Source organism: Phoca vitulina, unplaced genomic scaffold, assembly GCF_004348235.1.
Source record: "Phoca vitulina isolate PV1807 unplaced genomic scaffold, GSC_HSeal_1.0 scaffold81, whole genome shotgun sequence".
Lineage (NCBI taxonomy): Eukaryota > Metazoa > Chordata > Mammalia > Carnivora > Phocidae > Phoca > Phoca vitulina.
The window spans coordinates 2,656,710-2,677,819 of record NW_022589784.1 but is presented as its reverse complement, the minus strand read 5'-3'; the positions used below and the strand labels follow the sequence as shown (position 1 = coordinate 2,677,819).

Genomic DNA, 21,110 nt, shown 5'->3' with positions numbered 1-21,110 from the left:
GCTGGACTGAGGCCCCCAAGAGTGGTGGCCACAGGAGGGGTGAGAGCCTGGGGGTGGGGGCTCATGTAGGGGGCTTGGGGCCCTGTGTATACCCAGGACTGATGAGACAGACCCAGGAGAGCCAAACAGTAATCGAATCGTCACATAACATAAAGAAAAAGTACTACGTAGACTTCTGAGAGCATCGGCAGGGAGACACCACAGGGCTGGGGGCTCAGGGAGGGCTTCCCTGAGGAATGGCACTCAAAATAAGAACTGAGTTTAGTAGGAGTGACCTAGGTGAGAGGGATCCAAGCCGAGGAACAATTAGACCTAAAGAAGATGAGGGAGGAGCCATGGAGAGATCTAAGTGTTCAGGCAGAGGGCACAGCCTGTGCAAAGGCCCTGGGGCAGGACCAGGCCTGGCAGGTTGGAGGAACAGCCAGGAGGCCTGTGTGACTGGAGCAGAGTGGGCGAGGAGAGAGGGAGGAGGGAAGGGCAGGAAGAAGAACGAGGGGTTGGGGGGCCGAGGGGAGAACTTGGGCTTTTACCCCCAGGGAGGTGGGAGCCCTGGAGGGCCGTCGGCAGAGGGGGGACCCTGATTTGGGTGCTCGCAGGCGCCCCCTGGTGGCCACTGAGGGAAGGACGGACGGTGGGGGGGTTAAGGCAGAAGCAGGGGGACCAGGGAGGTCAAACCTGGAGGCCCTGCCAGGTCTGGCTTTAAAACAAACAAACAAACATTTCATTTTGGAATCATTTAAAATTGACAGAAAAGTTGTAGATACAATTCAGAGTCCCCACATGACCCTCACCTGGTCTCCTCCAACACTAACATTTTCCACAACTGCGGTATTTTGTCAGAACTAAGACAACAACATCCTACATCACCATGAACCGAACTGCAGACTGTCCATGCGCGCGCACACAGGGGCGCGCACACAGGCGCGCACACACAGGGGCGCGCACGCGCGTGCACACGCGCCTACACATACATCAAGAACGCTGACATGAATTTACAGATAGACCATGAGCTGGACAATAACCACAGGGCAATAACCAACAGTCTCCGTAGGACAAAATTCATTTGCATTTCTATGGACCAGAAACATCTGCCATGCTACCGGTTTCCTCTGATTTACAGGGCTGTGAAATAGTTGAGGCAAGAACCACAGATAGTTTTAGAGGGTACCCCAAAGCCTGGCATTGATCAGATAGTCAATCACTATACAAATGCTAAGGAGCTATTGAATGTTCTTGAGCTAGGGTCGCAGCTTATTTTTTTTTTTTAAGATTTATTTATTTATTTATTTGAGAGAGAGAGAGAGAGAGAGAGCGCACAAGCAGGCAAAGTAGCAGGGAGAGGGAGAGGGAGAAGCAGGCTCCCCCCGAGCAGGGAGCACGATGCGCGGCTCAGTCCCAGGAACCTGGGATCATGACCTGAGCTGAAGCAGACGCTTAAACAACTGAGCCACTCAGGCGCCCCAGGTCGCAGCTCATTAACTGCACATTTATTTATGGGACTATTTTTGGAAGATCTCTTCTCCCTGCTGGTCTGCGAGCTCTACCCAAGCACCGAAGTATCCCAAGCACCTAGAACAGTGTCTGGTATGCAGTAAGTGCTTAATGAATGAATAAATAGCTCCTGGGGAGCCACCTAAGATTCTGAACAGAGGAGAAAGACCGTGCTGTGTGCCCTGGGAGGACACATTCCGGGTGCGGCGGGACCAGCCACAGAACACATAAGGATTGGCAACGTGGGGGTTGTGGGGGAGCTTTAATGAGGGCCCAATGAGGGGAGCTGGCCTGGGGTACAGGGGCAGAGGCCAGGCTGATAACAGGGACTGTAAGCAAAGGTGGCAGGGGTCTCGATCCTACCCCCAGCTGTTGCACAGAAAGACAGAACCTTGATATAAACAGCTTCGTGGGGACCCCCTCCAGCCTTGGGAACACCATAAAATCACCTTCATTTTTCCCCACTGGGGCCTCGACTCCCTCCTGCCCTGGAGTGGAGAAGGAAAGGAAGCAAAAGGAGCGCCCAGGCCAACCTTCCATGCACCTGCTCCACGCCACGCCGCTGCTTCTACTTTTGAAGCTTCCCTGTGATACTGCTCAGAAGTTGGAACCAGGTCCCCATCTTATACAAATGAGGAAACTGAGGCAAGAAGAGGGAGGGCTCTGCTCTTCCCCTGCAGCAGAGCTCCCTCCCAGAACTCCGGCTTCCTCCCGTCTGATGGTGGGGGTACCTTCTGCAAGTCCCCCTCCAGCTGCAGCCCACACTGCAAGCTTCTAGAAGAGTCTACGTGCCCCGCCTCAACTTCCTTCCCCCCTACACCACAGTGCTCTCCTTAAGATGCCCCGGGACCCCCCAGTGTTGCCCTGGGACATCCCTCCACCCTCCTGTGCATGCTAGGCGCCTGCGGCACCCGAATCTGCCCCTCCTACCCTCTCCCCTCCCCATCCAGTCATGAGGAAAGCATCAGACAAACGCAGAACAAGGCGCTTTCTGCAAAAGCCCTGACCATCTCCTCCAGGCGGTGAAGGTCAAGGAACAAGGTCACAGCCCGGAGGAAGCAGAGGAGACCTGACAACTGAATGGGCTGTGCGGTCCTAGATGGGGCCCCAGGCAGAAAAGGTGACTCGTAGGCTCTGAATATGGTCTGCAGCTCAGCTCAGGGTGTTGGTATCAGTCCTGACAATACACCGCGGTGGGGGAAAATGTTAATGTCGGAGGACACCCCGTGAGGATCATATGAGGATTCTCTGAATTGTATCTACAACTTTCCCGTCAATTTTAGATGATTCAAAATAAAATGTTTGTTCTAAAGCCACACTTGCAGGGCCTCCCCGGTCCCCCTGCTCCTGCCCTCACCCCACAGTCTGTCCTCCCCACAGCAGCCACCAGAGGGTGCCCGTGAGCACCTGAGTCAGGTCCCGCCCTCCTCTGCCCACAGCCCTTCAGGGCTCCCGCCTCCCTGGGTCAAAGCCAAATCCTTGGTGTGGGCCCCAAGGCCCTGCAGGACCTGCCCCTGTCCCCTCCCTGCCCTCCCCTCCTCCCTCTCTCCCCCTCTCCCACTCTGCTCCAGCCACACGGGCCTCTTGGCTGTTCCTCCAACACGCCAGGCCCAGTCCTGCCCCAGGACCTTTGTACGGGCTGTGCCGTCAGCCTGGAATGCTCATTCCCCAAATAGTCACTTCCTTCATGTCTCCTCAGATGTCACCTTCTCAGCAAGGCTGCCCTGATCTTTCTACTGAAGGTTGTAAAATACCTCTTTGCCCATTTCACTCCTGTCCCTGTTGCTCTTCCACATTTTCCCCCGCTGTGAGACTGACCAGTCTTTAACCCCGGGTACAATTTCCTTCCTTCTTATATCTCCTGTTTCTTGAATGTCTTCCTCTACCAAAACTCAAGCCCACAGGAGCAGGGATCTTCGTTGGTCTGGTTCCCTGCTGAATCACCAAGGCCCGGAAGGACACCCAGCACACAGTAGGCGCTCCTTAATTCAAGTTCACTCCCTGGGCAGCCCCTCCTCCCAGCAGCGTCTCCGGCTAAGCTCAGCCCATTCCAAAGGGTGTCAGGCTCCTCCCTGAGCAAACACTGCCCGTCTGGCACAAGGCCAGGCTGAGGAGGAAGAACAGGAACCCAAACTGGCCTCAGCGGACTTTCGCCAGAACTCGGGGACATGCAGAAGCCCTGCACCATGGAGGAAGGACTTTTACAAGATGCTGAGCCCGGAGTGTTGGGTGGGGGTGGGCAGGGGCAGTCCCCAGACCTCCTGCTCTCCTATCTGCCTGACATCCCTACTTTACTGTGCAGCTCTGGGCAAGTAGCTGCCCCTCTCTGAGCCCGAGTGCAACTTCTGTCTAACAGGAAGGCGTATGGGACATTGCAACCAGCTTGTCATTCTGAGTTCTGTTTTGGGGTGGGACCGTTTACCCCCAACGCCCCATGACTGAGATTCGATTACTCACACCCTCCTTTGCTGCTCTCAGCCGCCCTGGGTCATGCTGACTCGAATTGTACCCATTTTACAGAGTGGAAAATTGAGGTTTTGATAGGCAAAGTGGCTGGCGCCTAGATCTATCTGACTCCGTGGGTTTTCTCTCCAAATCCCAGGCAGGTGGGATCCGACAGTCAAGATATATCCCCTTCCAACCCCACAGACTCCAGATTTGAAGTCTCTCCACTCCCTGGGAGTGACCCCCAATTCCAGACCAGCTATATACCCCGAGACTCATATGCCTGTCCCTCCCTGGCCCCAGAGGGCCCTCTCCGTCCCAGACAAAGAGACTTGAGGTGCAATCGGACACCTGGCTGGCCAGGAAGCTCTCTTTGTCTTGCACTTTGGGAAGCAAACGACCCAGAAAAAACTCTTTCCACCCCAGCCTGTCCTCTGTAGGTTCTGGGTTTCCTTTGCCCTGGGGACCATCCAGCACCTTGCCCACAGGAGGCTCTGCCCACCGTTCCCTTCTTACTTTTCTCCATTGGCAAGTTTTAGTCAGAGAAGGAACAAGTGAGATAAGCCCAGCGGGACCCCTCCTCGGCACCCTGCAGGTCCCAGCAGTGGGCGGAGGTGAGTGCCACTGACGGGAAACTTTGGGAGTCTCTTCAGAAGCTCCAGGAGGAGCTCCCTCGCCTGCCACCTCCCTACCCGGGCCTCCCCTGCTCAGTTTTGGGGGATCAGAGACCAGCCGGTGCCTCCTCTGTCTCCCTGGCACCACCTGGGCCAACAATGATCCTTTTAAGTCTCTGGCTCTGGCGTCCTGGGCAGGTTGCCAGGGGGTGATAACTGCCAGCCAGATAATCCCTTAGAAACTATGTCAAATGCCCATGCAGAGTGTCAGTTTCCTGCTTTCCGGGCAGTAGAGGGGAGGTGATGGGGGTCCCAGGACCCTGTGGCCAGGGAGCTCGGTCTGAGCAGAGCAGGGCGGGGGGTGGGGGGTGTGCTTACCTGTCTAGGAGGCGGGGTGGCCTCTGGGCAGGCGGCAGGAGCCAGGGCTTGGGTGCCCGCCTGGCATGGGGGTGGGGAGGGGCTCTGAGATTTGAGCTCTGTCCTCCCCACTTGGTTCTCCAACTTTTCCTCCCTCGTGGAGGCAGCAGTTCTGTCCCGAGGCAGGTGGAACCAGCAGGACGAGGTGCACAAGGCCAGTGAGAGACCAGCAGCTGGTTGGGTGTGTGGCTTTGTCGCAAGGTGCTCTCACGTGGGAGCAGCTGGCCTTAACCCCTGCTTGCCCAGAGGCCAGGGACGCCGAGTGATTGCCCTGCTCACTCTGCTGCCCGCGAGGCCCTGGCATCGGCGCGGGGACTGGAACACACAGGCGGGTCCTCGGGAAAACACCTCCTGGCTCCCCTTCTCACGGCCCTCCTTGAATCTAGGACTGACAAGCCCTTCCAGTAGGCACACCATCCCACAGATTACCGCAGAGCTAGCTCCTTCCCACTGGACAGATCTGAGCACAAATTCTGCTCCTTGGCCACCAACTCACCTGCTTGGATTCCTATGCTAGGAGCGTTCAGCCGTTTCCCTGCTGGGCAGCTTTGGGCATGCCACTGAGTCTCTTCAGTTTCCTCAGCTGAAAAATGGCAAAAACACCAGCCCCAGCTTCCTAGGCCTGTTTCAGAAGTTGGATAAATGAATGGATGTCTGGAAACTGCTTATAGAACCATGCTGGGTACACAGTAGGTCCACACCCTCTAGCCACTATCCATCCACAGGTTGGAAAGACTAGGGTGTGGGTAAGTGTAAGACACACGTCGGGTTGGGGCGCCTGGGTGGCTCAGTTGGTTAAGCGACTGCCTTCGGCTCAGGTCATGATCCTGGAGTCCCAGGATCGAGTCCCACATCGGGATCCCTGCTCGGTGGGGAGTCTGCTTCTCCCTCTGACCCTCCCCCTTCTCATGTGCTCTCTCTCTCTCTCTCATTCTCACTCTCTCAAATAAATAAATAAATAAACTTAAAAAAAAGACACATGTCGGGTTTGGAAGGCCCAGCATGCAAAGAAGAACGTAAAATAACTGGTTATTTTTAATACCGATTCCATGTTGAAATGATCGTATTTCGGATGTTTTGGGTTAGACGACATATATTGTCAAAATTAATCTTACCTGTTCATTTTTCACTCTTCAAAATGTGGTCACTAGGAAATTTAAAATGACATTTTAAGTTTTAAATTTAAATTGGCTTGCGTGATAGTTCTGTTGGACAACGAGGGGCAGGTGCTTAATGCATACTAATGCGTTATCTGGGGAGCCCGCCTTTATGGACCACGTCCTTCATAGTTTTATTGCATCTGTGTTGTTTTCAAAGTATTTATTAGCACCTGAAACTGCCTTGTGTCTTGTGCCTGTTTATCTGTCTTTTCTAGAATGTCGCCTCACTGAGGTTAGGGATTTTTGTCTTGCTCATTCCTGTGTCCCCGCGGCCTGGAACAGTACCTGGTACACAGTAGGTTGCTCAATAAATATTTGTGGCATGAATGAATAGATGAATGAATGAATGAATGAATGAATTATGGGGAGGGGGATGGAGGGATACATGAGTCCCTACCTGCAGCATCTGCCACCAATGGTAACAGACATGGGGGGGGAGGGGTGCCAGAAACCAGGTAACCTGCCCCAGCGGGGGAGCCTCAGTTTCCCAGCCTGCAAAATGGGAACCCAGGAGCAGGAACCTGAGAGGATGAAGTAGAAGAATCAGAAGCTGCGACCGCACCCTGTGACCGGCCTGGATCCCTGCCCCTCCTCTCCTTTCCCCGCCCAAGCTTTCCTGCCTCCCACAACACCAGTTTGGGGTTGTTTTCCCCAATAATGTGCGCACTCTAAAGGGTCAAATTGTCATTTAGGTTGGCTAAAATCAGCAGTACCATTGCCACCCCACAAGTTCTCCCTTCCCAGAGGCACCCCCTCTTTAGCATCTTTTAACTGATTATTTTGACCTTCACTTCCGCATGCCACTTTTTGGTGTTTTCAGCCTTAGTATTGACTTCCCTCCAGGAGACATTCAGAATCAACCTGAAAGTTGATTTTCTTTTTTTTTAATTTGGCTCCTTTTCATGATCCTTATGATTGGCCCAGCCCCCAGTCCTTCTCCAGTTGGAGTCAATAGTTGTCAAATTCAGGCATCTGAACCGCCTGGAGTAGGGTGCCCGGCGGGGGGCGTGTTCCTTGAAATTACAGATTATAGGTCCCACCCGTGGACTGTTTGTTACAGGAAGTCTGAGGCTGCCTGAGAATCTGCATTTCTAACAAGCTGCTAGGTGAAGCTGCTGCTGAAGCAAGGACCACGCTTTGAGAACCATCTCTCTAATTTTTCAAAATAGATTTAAAATGAGGGGCGCCCAGCTGGCTTAGTCAGTGGAGCGTGTGACTCTTGATCTCGGGATTGTGAGTTTGAGCCCCATGTTGGGTGTAGCGATTACTTGAAAAAATAAAATCTTAAAAAAAAACAAAACAGATTCAAGATGATTCAGGAGATCTATCCATGGCATGTGTCCAAAGGGCTCTTCCTGGAGGCTTTTTGTTATTGTTTTAAATGGTGGTAAAACGCACACAACATAAAATTTACCACTCTCACCATCTCTAAGTGCACAGCTCAGTGGCATGAAGCACACTCACACTGTCCTGCGACCACTCCCACCCTCCATCTCCAGAACTTTCCATCTCCCCACATGGAGACTCTGTCCCCACGAAGCACAGACTCCCCACCCCCTGCTCCAGCCCCGGCTCCCACCCTCTCCTCTCTGTCTCTGTAGACGGGACTCCTCTGGGGACCTCCTGGGAGTGAGGTCCTGTGGGATGTGTCCTTCTGGGTCTGGCTCCTCTCACTGAGCATGGTGTTCTTGGGGTCCCTCCGAGTCGTGGCAGGTGTCAGGGTCCCTTCCTTTCTGAGGCAGAATAACATTGCAGTGTGTGGATGGACCACACTGTGTTTATCCTTCATCCTTTGATTCCCTTAAGTCTTTGGGCTCCACTCTGGGTTGGTTCTCTTCTGACAGAAGCTGGGGATTCCTTTTGCCACATCCTGAGTCCTGTTCTCCATCCTTCCCTTTCTTGATTTGTCTCCTTGTTTTGACGGAAAACATTTCAGAAACATCTTTCTAACCTCTGGGTGTGGCTGTGACCTGCTCCATCTTCCTGATTCCCCATCATTCCATTACCAAGCACCCCAGAGCCCAGTCTCCCACCTACTTTGCCAGCACCCCAGACAGTGATGAGGGACCATGTCTCCGAGTCAGACAGGCCTGGGTGAAAATATCCTAGGTCTGTCCCTCACCACGTGGGTACCCAGATTCCTCCACTCACCCCCCGGCAGAAATTGTTAGTCATGAACAAAACAAATATAATACCAGCATTTATTACCTCCGAATCATGATCTCAGAATTAGTAAACACCTAGCCATATCATTAATAAATTCACCATTAAACTTTAATGACAATATGAACACAGTAATTCTTAACACTGTACATAAATACACTGATTCGCAGCATGATTCTTTGTGATTTCCAGTAAGTGACTTCAACGTTCTGAGATACTGTTTTCTTTGTGTGTAAAACGGAAATGATAATAGTCCCCATCTGGTTGATCAATACTATCAAATATTTATTTTCTTCTAGGTGTTATGTTTTATATTAGGTACTGGGAAAGTATTAGTAGTAAAAAAAAAAAAAAAGGCAAACAAGAAATAGATCCCTGACTTATGGAGAGATTGCTCGGAGGCTTTTGCATCTAGCCTGACATTTTAATTACATTGTTACTTATAACTTACTTACCATTGTAATATACATAGTGCTTTATATTATATATGACACTCGTACATTATATACCAACATTATCTCTATTATAATAACATCATACTTTTTCTAGCAATGATATTAGTATGCCTATATCTTAATAACACATATTTTATATACTGTGCCTATTAGTACAAATCAAATTTTTTTTTAAAGATTTTATTTATTTATTTGAGAGAGAGAGAATGAGAGAGAGCACATGAGAGGAGGGAGGGTCAGAGGGAGAAGCAGGAGTCCGGGAGGGAGTCCGATGCGGGACTCGATCCAGGGACTCCAGGATCATGACCTAAGCCAAAGGCAATTGCTTAACAAACTGAGCCACCCAGGCACCCAGTACAAATCAACTTTATTTTGACTTATTACATCACTTATTACGTCATTATAACTACTACTTATGACAAAGCACATACCATAAGTAAGTGTCCTCTGCAATATGATGTTAAGTAGCTGATTAACTGTAGACAGCGCTTGGGTTTATGACGTGTGACAATATTCTAGCAATAGGATTAGACGACGCGCATGGAGCCGCCCTTCCACCCCCTGGGCGCGTGGGGGCGCTCGAGACGCGGGGACGCACGCAGGCCCGCCCCCGAGCCCCGGCCGGCGGCGCGCGCGCGCGCTGTGCGCCGGCGCACGCTGGCCCCGCCTCCGGGCCCGCCCCCCGCTCCCCGGGCCCGGCCCCCTCCCTCCGCCCTCCAGCCGGCGGCGGTTGTTGTTCGGCGGCGGCGGCCGCAGTTCGGGTGCAGCCTCCGGGCCGCCCCCCCGCCGGCCGGTCCGCGCGCGCGGCCATGGAGCTGGAGGTGCCGGAGGAGGCGGAGAGCGCCGAGGCGGGGGCCGTGACCTCGGAGGCGGCCTGGGCCGCGGAGAGCGGGGCGGCGGCAGGTAACGGTGCCGGACCTCCCTCCCTCCCCGCTCCCCGAGTGGGCCCGCCCGGCCTCCCCCCGCCGCGGCCCAGTGGAGCCGCCCGAGCGCCGGAGGGGCGCCGGGACCCGCCGCGGGGAGGCCGGAACGTTCCACTCGGGGGCGCTCGCGGGGGGGGGGGATGGGACACACCGGGCGGGGGGCTCGCGGGGGCGCCGCCCTGCCCGGGGGTTCCGGGGGCGCGTGCGGGGCCCGGTTCTGGGAGGCCGTGGGGCGAGCAGCCCCCTTCGGAGGCGTGCGAGGAACGCGGATCCTCACCTCGGGGCGGGGCGGGGCGGGGGGGTGAGGCCACGCGGTGGGTGGGCGCGCTGCCTCCGGCTGAGGGCGCCTGGGGACGGCATCCCACCCAGTCTTGTTGGGGGGGGAGCTGCTCTCCGTGTGTGGGACGGTGCAGCACCCCCGTTCTGGTGAGCGGCCATGCTTCCGAGATGGGCATGGCCGGGGAGGTGACACTGTCCCAGATGTGCCTCCCCCTTCCTGCGCCGGCCGCCTTGCTGGGGTCAGCTTCTTGGGATCCCCCCTGTGGGCACATCTGGGTGGTGAAGGGCAGGAGTTGCGGGGGGGGGCTGGGGGGTCTTTGAGGCCATCTGGGCCAGCCTCCTGACTATCCTATCTCTCTTCGTGGGAGTCACCAGAGCCGGCTTCTAGTGCACTGGCCATTCATTGCCTTTCTGGGCCTCAGTTTACCTCCTTATGACAGGAGGGGATTGAGGACATGACATCTCGCCATGCTTTTAGGGCCAGGGCTCTCTCTGCAGGCAGGTGGGGGAAAAAGAGTCACCCCCCTCCCCAGCCTTCTCCCTGGACACTGGAGGGCCACTGTTGGTGTGTAGGGCACTGTTTCCTCCCTCGCCCTCCGGAACAGCAGGTGTGAGGAGCGACGTGGCCCGGCCCAGCTCCCGGCGGGCTCCTGGCCGGCTGTGCATGGGCAGCAGCAGAGCTGGGCCGCTGCCCAGAGGAATCTTCTCCTCCAAGCTTCCTTCTGGGTCACATTCTCAAGCTTCCAAACAGAAGTTTCCGGATCTGCAGGATCCTCTGCTCTCATCAGGCAGCCCTCGCTAGCAGAGGCCCTGCAGACACCCACACGGGCATCCGTCCTCCTTCTCCCCCAGGCCTCCTGAAGCTTCCTTGGCAGGCGGGATATGCTGTGTGGCTGGGGGGGGGGGGGGGTGGGGATGGGCGAAATGTCTGGAGAGAGAGAGGGGCCAGCGAGCTTCCCCCCCACCCCCTGCCCCGGGCTCTGGAAGGCTTCCGCCGCTTCTGTCCCTACTGCCATCTGGAAGCGCTCGGTAGATGACCTGCTTCCTTCGACCATCCGGTTGCCTCGCCCTTGTTCTTGGCTGGGGATTGGTGCCCTAGCTTGGCTAGCCCTAGACGTGGTTCCGGGACCCAGCCACGCTCCTTTATCAGACCCCTGACCTCCACCATCAGCCCTCCAACTGGGGCTGGTCAGAGACAAAACAGCCCAAGACTCAGTGACCACAAGAAAGCCGCATAGCAAACATTTATTTTATTAGGGACTCAGTGAGCCAGATGAGGGCAGATAAGGTCCCAGGCCCAGCGGCAGCTGGGTCTAAGCATGGGGGCCTGGAAGATAAGGGGCCAGCCCCGACTGCCTGTCACCAAAATCCGCAGAAATCTGACTCCCCTGGCAAATCGTTTATCTCACTCACTCTAAAATTAAGAGCTGCTGCTCCCTTTCCAAACTCCTTTCTCCTGATGTAAATCCTAAGTTTGGGTGAAAACCGTCCAGGCTTTTCCTGCTGCTCATAGAAATGTAGAAATCCATAAACATGTCTGCTTATTTTTTGCCAAGATGGTTCCATGCCACACCAGGGGCTCTCCGCCTCGGCACTATTGACGTTTTGGGCTGGAAAATTCTGTTCTGGAGGTAGCTTCCTGGGCACTGGAGGGGGGCTGAGCAGCATCCCTGGCCCCGGCCATTCAGTGCCAGGAGCACCGCCCCTGAGTTGTGATGACCATAAATGTCCCCATGTGTGGAGACACAGTCACCCTAGATGAGAACCTTTGGTCTCACTCTGTTATCCCATAATTTGGGTTGCTTTTTATCTGCAATAATCTGAACTTCCCAGCCCCTTGTTGGTATCAATTACTTTCTTCAGAGAGAGTACGGGGCCATGGTTAAGAGGGGGCAAAGCCCAGTTATACTGCCTGGGTTCCACTCAGTTGCTGTGTGACTTTGAAGGGCAAATGCCTTGACTTTTCTGAGCCTCTGTAGCCCCATCTGTAAAATGGGGTGATGTGTATACCTGCTTGGGGCTGGCTACGACGAGCCTCACCCGAGTTAGTGTGCGTCAGCATGTTGAGAGTGCTTGAGGAAAGACAGCCCGTTTTAGGCACCAGCCATTACTAGTTCAACCAGCCTCCTGCTGAGGACCATTCTGGCTGCTTCTGGAATCCACCTTTTGCTGTTACCAGCGATGCTGTGGTAAACATCCTTGAACATGGCCCCTAACTGTGGCGCTTTGACTTCTAGCAGTTGAAGTCCCTGCTTTGGAATGGCTGGGCCGTGGTGAGCCACTTGAAAATTGTTATCTGATGCCTACTGGCTTTCCAGAAAGGTCTGGCAGGGGCCAAGAGAGACCCTCGCCACAGTGTTGCCAGCTCTGAATGTTACCAGCCTCCTTAGTTTTGGCTAGTGTGACGGAGGTGAAATGATGTCTTGGTGTTTAGAATCTGGTTACTTTAAATGCCCTGATCTTTGCTCCCAAGGCCTGGTCCAGAAAGGGCCGGATGGAGTTCTCCGCTGGCTTTTGGGGGCTTGGATGCATTCACGGGGCCAACTGTTGGGACCTGTGATCTGCCTGTGGGCTTTTGGCCTGAGCTGTGGTCTGGTTTTCTGAGCCATTTCCCTCCTGTCCTTCCGACTTGCATGATATCACAGAACAGTTGGCTTCATTCCCAGCCCCCCCCAGCCCCCTCCCACATCTAATCTGGTGGCAGATTATGCTGGTTTTGTCTTCAGAATGGACCCAGAGTCTGCCTACTTCTTCCGTATTCTCTGCCCCACCTGGTCTAGCCCCATCATCCATCGCTGGCCTGATACCCCGTCTCTTCCTTGCTCCCTACAGCTCATTCCAGAAGGTTCCCATTAAAAACTGACTTAGGTCCCACCCTTCTCTGCCCATAGCCCTCCAGGGCACCCACCTCCCTGGATGACCTGCTCTCCCCTCCTCCCTCTTTCCCCCTCGCCCACTCTGCTCTGGCCACACAGGCTCCTTTGCTGTTTCTCCCACCCACCAGGCATGGTCCTGCCCCAGGGCCTTTGCACATGTGCTCTCTGTCTAGAACGTTCATCCTTCATATCTGTGTTGTTTGCTTCCTTAGCTCTTTCAAGTTTTTGCTCAAATATCTCCGTCCCAGTGAGGCCTCCCCCAACGTTGCGGGAGGCCTGAAGGATGGAAAGGAAGATGGCGCAGCCCAGGCAAAGACCTGGTGCGCTTGAAAAACAGCAGGGGCCCACGGGGCTGGGGTGGGGCATTGTCTTCGGAGGCCTCCTCGGTAGTTGTGGGCTAGTGGTCCCTCACCCCCTTGTTGCCTGTGAGCTGTGTCCCTTGGAGGCAGAAATCTCCCAGTTGGAATTCTGCCCTGGATGCTTCTTGGCAGTGTGACACTTTTACCTCTGACGGTTCAGTCCCCTCCACGGAGAGGCCTTGGGAGCTAGACTGCTCGGTTCACATCCCAGGTGCATCCTTGGCCAGCTAGGGGGACACGCCGCCTCGGTGTCTCCATCTGTGAGATGGGTCTGATGCGTGTACCTGTCTCATGGGGCTGCATCAGGCGGACGGACTTGCAAGCCCTGAGAAGCGCCCCTGGCAGGTAGCCAGCTCCGTGTGGGTGCTGGGAGTTTCCCTCCTCGGAGGGACAGGTGAGTTCCAGGGGGCCACATGTGGTCTGCTGTTTCTGTGCAGAACCTGGAACAGTTACGGATCTGCTATCAGACTCCGGGTACACAAGGACACCCGGGTGCTTCTTACTTCGTCCTCGAACAGTGCTCATTAAACCTTGATCAGGCACCTGCCGTGGACCAGCGGGGGTTCTAGGTGCAGTGACCTGGGCCACTCCCTCGCGGCTTTCATGGCGAACAAGTAAACAGATAGGATCAGGGGTCGGCAGCCTAGACCTTTGGGGCCAAGGCCTATCCGTCCCCAGTTTCTGTCAATGAAGTTTTATTCCCACACCGCCACACCCACCCACTCACATGTTGTCTGTGACGACTTTTGCTTGTAGACCTTATGGTCTGCAGAGTCAGAAATACTCACGGTCTTGTGCTTTACGGAAAATGTTTGCCATCCCCTGAGGAGAGCGTGCTGGTCAGTGGTGAGCGCGTAGTGGGGACAGGAACAGTCGTGGTGATGCCAGTGCAGGGCTGGCTGCAGCTGGGGTGGTCAGGGAGGAATGCAGCCACGGGTCGAGTGTGCCAGGCAGAGGGATTAGCCTGTGCAAAGGCCCTGAGGTAGGAACAAGCTTGATTCATTTGATCCAAGGAAACAAAGTCCGTGTTTTGGGGGACCCTGAAACAGGCAGGGCCAGTCATGTGGGGCTGTGGCGGGGGGGCCCTGGCCCAGTACTCTGGCCGGTTGGTCGGGAAGGACCTTCCCACGGCAGGTGGCAGGTGAGCTGTGCTGAGCTAGGCTGGGGGCCTGAATGGAGGCTGTGGGGGTTGAGGAGGGTGAGGGAGCCGCGGAGCCCAGTAGGGATTGGCCTGTGCCCTGGAGCTGGTGGGGGGGCAGTGGGGAGGGCCCGGGAAGGAGCAAGTTCCAGCAGGCTCATGCTGATGTAGGAGGGGCAGGCTGGGTCTTGACCTTGGTCTTGACCCGGGGCTGACCCTGCCTTGGCCGCAGACACTGTGCCTCTGAGCAGGTGAAGTTCCTGCTCCCCATCTCGGCCCCTCTCAAGGTGAGGGCAGGGGGGTCCCAAGGATTCAGGGGACAGGAGCAGGGCGAGGCCTGTGGCCTCAGGGTAGTGCTCACCGAATGACGGCTCTGTGACGTTGGCTCCGGGGATCTCGGGCTCCCAGGCCTTCCTGCCCACACCGCCTGCCACTGTGGCTGAGCCTCGTGTCACCACTCGTGACAAGGCGGGTTGAGACCCCACTGGGGATTGCCTGCCGTTGCCAGCTGGACTGCCCACGTGTGGGGATTAGAGACGTGGGGGATTAGAAAATCACCGCCCTGCACCCGCTCCTCCACCAAGCCACCCTGGAGGGCTTCGGGTCCAGCCCGAGGGGCCCCACGTGCTCGAGCCAGTGTGAAGGCATTTTGGCTTCGGTTGGAAAAAGGAACCCCCAACATTTTGTCACAGTTGCTTTCTGTCTTGTGTGTGCACTATGCACACATTTCTTGGCCTTTATTCTGGATGCGTGGGGTTGCCGTTGAAGGTTTAAGGAAGTGGGGTGCGGTTCGGGCATTTGTGTATGAAGGACACCCCAAGGTGCGCTTGGGCTAGTCAGTCCCCTTCTCGTTGCTCATCCCCATTCCCACATTTAATAATTCACATCTCAGAACTCCCTTTGTTTTCTGGGAACTGGGTAGTTGTATCTTTCCCATATCCAATTGGTCTCTCAGGTCTTTTTCTTATTTATTTGTGGAAGCTCTTTATATATCATGAAAGGTTTTTGTTTTTGTTTTTAATTTATGACACAGCGTGAGTAGTCTTTTCCCATCTTCTCTTAAAACGGTAATTAATGCCAGGCAGGTATCTTTCTATTTATGTGGTCAAATTTATCAGTCTCTCCTTTTATGGTTTCTCAGTTTGGTGTCATGGATGGAAAAGTGTTCCCTGTTCTGAGGTTATAATTTTTCTAGTACCTCTGTAGTTTCACTTAAAAAAAAAATCCTTTAAAGTCTTGCTATATTTGGAATTTATCCTCATACAAGGTGTTAAGAGAGTTTACTGTTCCATGTTTTTTCAGGTGGCTCAGGGTTGTCCCTACTCTACTTTCTGGATAATCTGCTTTCCTCCCCGATTTGAGATGCCACCTTCATCACATACCAGATTCCTGCACGTGGCTGGTCTATTTCTGGACTTTCTATTCTGTCCCACTCATCTGCCTGGTTCTTGCAGCGGGCAAGTCTGTAACTACAAGTAATAACATGTTTCCTTTAAAAAAAACAACAATCAGACCTGTGGTCATTGATTTCTGTTTCCTGCTCTCTGTTTCTAGGAGCAGATAACCACCATTCCAGGTGGTTTTCTGTGTTCATACCTACCTTTTCTTTTTTAACATCTTATTTTGAAAATTTTCAAGCCTGCAGGAAAAGTTGCAGGCTTACTGCAGCATTCGGCCCTTAGCCGAGATTCACCAGCTGCTGACACTTCACCATGTGATGTTATCTTTTTACTGAACGTGTATTATCGTGTGCATGCGTGTGTGTGTGTGAGAGAGACAGAGAGAGAGAGAGGTGCTGCGGGTCATTGCGAGTCAGCTGCAGACATGATGCCCCTCTGTCCTAATACATGGGTGTAGCCAGTTCCCCATCATTCCCAGCAGTTCTGTCCCGTGAAGTCTCCGCGCACACGGAGTTCGCGAATACTGAAACAGGCCTCCTGCAGGAACACAGGGTTAGGTCCCCGTGAGCCTCTGGTCACGACATTTTCAACATGGAACTTGTGTCACGTGTGTGTGTGTTTCTATTTAGACTTTTTGTAAACTATGTATTGTTGATTCACTAACACTGAACTCAGGGCAGCCGGCGGAAGCTGGTCTAACACGTGTGTTTTCTGAGGCGCATCACGCACAGCCTTCTGGGCTCAGGAGCCCCAGACCATGGCAGCTCTACGCTCAGGGGCCGCTGTGGACACTGAAAATCACCGACAGAAAGCACAGACATTTAAAACATGTCCCTCAGTAGGCCATGGAAAGGGCCCTTGTCTGTAGTACAAGAAAGAGAGACCTGAAGGCAGAGTGACCTCTGCTGGACACATGGGCGGGAGGTGACAGATTTTTCACTCCCCTGGTGTGTCTATGGGTGACCTCGAAAGGCTCAGGAGTATTGATTTGGGGCTGCAAATGGCCAGTGGGTAAATTTGCAGGTAAGGGATCTGCGAATAAGGAGCAACTATGTATCCTATAAGCAAGGATATTCTCTTCGTTAAGTGCAGGGATCAAGTTTAAGAAGTTTAAATCCGGTCCACAGTCAGGATTCACGTTTTATCAGTTAATCCAAAATTGTCCTGGATGGCAGTCTTTGTCCCCACGGTAGGATTCAGTCCGGGATCACACTCAGACCTGGGGCAGCAGGTCTCCCAGGGCCCCGACTAGACAAGACTTCCCCCCAGGCAGACGTGCGCTCTGTGGACCCGGCCCCACCACCTGAGGCCTTCCACCTGAGCCGTTGTGAGTGAGCCACCCCCTGCTCCAGTCCCTTCAGTGCTGGCCCTCTGCCTGCCTCTTCAGGAAGCCCACCTGATGCTCTCCAGCCTCAGGCCCTGGACTTTGGTGGGAGGCCTGCGTCTGGCATGGACATGTGTGTAACCGTGTTTGTGGCGAGGGTGGTGAAAGTTCTGGAATCTCCTTTCTCTTTTTCTTGAATGCTGGGACTTTGGAAAACGGTCTACTGGCCTAAGGCCTGCTAAGTTCTGGATTAATGGCCACCCTCCCCCCGTCCTTTGCAAGGCTTCCTGTTTACCACTCTGGAAACGCATTTGCTTTGTGCAGTGAGATTGAGGTGGGGGGAGCAGGACAGATCTCAGGATGGGGGAGGAAGGGTAGGCCGCTGGTCAGGGCTCTGCCCCCGGAGACTGCCCCCTGCCTCCATTCTCGGCACCCCCAGGTGTACCTTCCCCTCCAGCCACACCAAACCCTTTCTTTGCTGTTCCACAAAGGCATCCCATCTTGTTTCCACAGGACCTTTGCATGTGCTCTCTCCCCCTTAGAATGCCTTTGCCCTTCACTTCCCTCACTGGGTCCGTCCATGTGGTAGTTTGTGTGGGCACCTCGCTCTTCTTCCTGGCTGAGTGACGTTCTGTAATATGGATAGAGCGTGTTTTGTGTCTCCATTTATCTGTTGACGGACACTGGGTTGTTTCCATTTTTTGTCTGTTATGGATAGTGTGTCCACGAACAGGCGCAGGCAGGTTTTTGTGTGGATGGATGTTGTCATTTCTTTTGGGTGGACACCCAGGAGTGGAAGTGCCGGGTCGTGTGGAGACTCTAAGTTTAACCTTTTGAAGAACTGCCAGACTTATCCGCAGCAGCTGCCCCACTTTCCATTCCCATCAGCCGTGCCTGAGGGCTCTGATTTCCCTCCATCCTGGACATTACTCGCTCCTGTGTGTCTCTTTGACTCTGGCTGTCCCGGTGGGCATGAAGTGCTCTCACTGCAGTTTTGATCTGTGTTTCCCTGACCGATCAGTGATGTGGAGCGTCTTTTCATGGGCTTGTTGGCTGTTTGTACATCTTCTGTGAAGACATGTCATGTTCAGACCCTTTGCTCATTTTTCATTTGAGTTATTTTTCTTTTTATTGAATTGTAAGTGTTCTTTATGTATTCTAGATACTATTCCTTTCTCAGATCTGTGATTTGCAAATATTCTCTCCCATGCTGTAGGTTGTCTCTTCACTTTCTTGGTGGTGTCCTTTGATGTGCAAACATTAAAAAATATATATTTTATTTAGTTATTTTTAAAGTAGGCCCCATGCCCAATGTGGGGCTTGAATTCACGACCCCAAGATCAAGAGTCGCATGCTCCACCAATTGAGCCAGCCAGGCGCCCCAAAGTACAAACGTTTTTAATTTTGAGGAAGTCCGGTTTATTTTCCCTCGGTTGCTGGTGCTTCAGTTGTCATATGCAAGAAACCATGGCCTGACCCAACGTGATGAAGACTTAGGCCTATTTTCTTCTGAGAGCTTTATTGTTGCATCTGTTACATTGGTTTAGATTTCTCCTGCGTTTTGAGTCACTTCTGCATATGGTGTGAAATAGGGTCCAACTTCATTCTCTGTGCGTGGAAATCCAGTTGTCCCAGTGCTGTTTGCTGAGACTCTTCTTTCCCCTTGGAGTGGTCTTGGCAACCTTGTCAAAATCCGTGGACTGTGGATGTGTACGTTTACTTCTGGGTTCTCACTGACGTATTCTGGACCACTCCCTGATGTCTCTGTCTGTCTTTATATGCCAGGACCACACTGTCTTGGTTACTGTGGCTTTGTAGTCAGTTTTGAAATGGGGAAATGTGAGGGGCACCTGGGTGGTTCAGTAGGTTCAGCGTCTGACTCGGTTTCGGCTCAGGTCATGATCTTGGGTTCAGGGTCGTGAGATCAAGCCCTCCGCGCTCAGCGGGGAGTTGGCTTGAGGTTCTTTCTCTCCTTCTGCCCCTCCCCCCTCATTCTCTCTTTCTCTTTAAAATAAATAAATAAATCTTTAAAAAAAAAGAAATGGGGAAATGTGAATTTTCTAACCCTGTTCTGCATTTTACACTTTAACGTATTCAGTTTGGCTTGGCTCTTAGTTCCTATCAGTGTAGCTCAGAGCCACCATGTTCTTTTATTTTATTTTTTTTTCAAAGATTTTATTTATTTGACAGAGAGATAGCGAGAGAGGGAACACAAGTAGGGGGAGAGGGAGAGGGAGAAGCAGGCTTCCCATCGAGCAGGGAGCCCGATGCGGGGCTCGATCCCAGGATGCTGGGATCAGGACCTGAGCCGAAGGCAGACGCTTAACGACTGAGCCACTCAGGCGCCCCCACCATGTTCTTTTAAACCCGTATAATATGCCACTGTGCACACGCTAGTCACTCATTCCTGTTGCTCATCAGCTCCTTATTGAGCACTTACTGTCTGCCAGGCCTGGGGGAAGCCCATCGCCAGCGGAGCCCAGAAGGAGCACAGGAAGAGGCCAGCACCCAGGGGTCAAGGATTCCCACCCTCTCCCACTCTCCTGAGCTGCGCGGGTGGCATGGATATTCATTCAGCAAATGGATCAGACTCCAGCCTTGGCCTGGCCTCCAGTCGTAGTAGGGGCCAAGGTGGATTCCGGGCTTGCCTCCAGGAAACCCCCAGTCTGGGAGCAGCTGGAGACAGACCTTCATCTTAACAGGCCACACGTGGGTCCTCACAGTGACAGTGGCAGCAAGGCCTGTCCCATCCCTGTCCTCATCTCTTCTTACTCTGTTCCAGCCACTGGGGCCTCTGTGCTGATTCCCCAACTCTGCAGGCACAGTCCTGCCCCAGGACCTTTGCACTGGGTCCTCCTTCTGCCTGGGAGGCTCTGCTGGCTCTAGCATGGCTGGTTCTTCCCCATCTCCTTCCCTCCGTGTGCTTGTGGCTCAGGCTGGAGCCTGACTGCCCGGAATCACATTCATCCATTCCCACTTTTTCCTGGGTAACCTCAGGCCAGTGACCTGACTTGGCCTCTCGGAGCCTCGGCTCAATGTAGGTAGCCATAGTACCAACCTCACAGGGCTGTGGGGAGGGTTTGATGAATCACATGTAGGTGCACCAGATGGTGCTGGCCCCACATTCAGCTGAAGTCAGCTCTTTGTTACTGTGTCCACATTCCTGCTACTTTCTAGCCGGTCGCTGGAGCTGACTGGAGCGTCAGAGTTGGTGGCTCAGTGGTTAGAGACAAAAAGCAGGCTGTGCCCGGAGGCTCCTGCTCCCCCATTTGCCTCCTGACCCAAGCCCTTAGTACCCTGGGCCCCAGACCTTGTCGTGACTCCCGTTGTCACCACCAGGGAGAAGGGAGCAGGTGCTGGTGTCCCTGCCCCGTGCCCGGCACAGGCCTCCCTGAGCCGTAGCGGTGAAGCAAGATGTGACTCCTGCCTCAGGAGGCTCCTGGCCTCTAAGAGAGCAGCCCCTGGAGGACCAAAGGCATAAAGAGGAGGTTTGAACTGAGCAGGGGTAGGAGTTATGATAGGGGGTTGGAGAATGGGTTAGGGAGCCGTCTCAGCCAGGCGTGCAGGGAGGGTCTCTCTGAGGAGACTTTTGATCCAGGCCTGAATGGTGAAATGGGGAAGAGCATCCTAATCAGAGAAGTGTGTGCAAAGGCCCTGGGGCAGGACTGTGCCTGGCACATGTGAACAGTGAGGAAGCCGTGTGGCAGGAGTGCAGTGAGTAAGGGCAGAAAAGGTGGAGGGTAGGGCAGGGAGGCCTTCTGTGTAGATATCCCCCAACCCACTGTCCTTATCTGTGCTCAGGGGCCATGTGGAAACCCCAAGCATATCAGGTAGCTATTGCTGTGAAATAAATTACCCCAAAATGTAGTGGCTTTAGACAGTGGCACGTTTACTATCTCATGGTGTCTGTGTGTCCGGAACCCGGGGGTGGCCGAGCTGGGGGGTTCTGGCGCGGGGTCTCAGATCCTGGTGTCTGTGTGTCCGGAACCCGGGGGTGGCCGAGCTGGGGGGTTATGGCGCGGGGTCTCAGATCAGGGTGTCTGTGTGTCTGGAACCCGGGGGTGGC

At 54.0% G+C, this 21,110-nt stretch overlaps 1 protein-coding gene across 2 annotated transcripts in view; it reads left to right on the top strand.

Annotated features, from left to right (window-relative positions):
* Positions 1-9,468: 9,468 nt before the first annotated feature.
* PIP5K1C (phosphatidylinositol-4-phosphate 5-kinase type 1 gamma) overlaps positions 9,469-21,110 on the top strand; it is a 51,724-nt gene continuing 40,082 nt past the window's right edge. For both annotated transcript variants that reach the window (XM_032394604.1, XM_032394603.1), the window contains exon 1: positions 9,469-9,648. In XM_032394604.1, the coding sequence (XP_032250495.1) occupies positions 9,555-9,648 (94 nt within the window). In that variant the 5' untranslated portion in view covers positions 9,469-9,554. The remainder of the gene's footprint in view (positions 9,649-21,110) is intronic.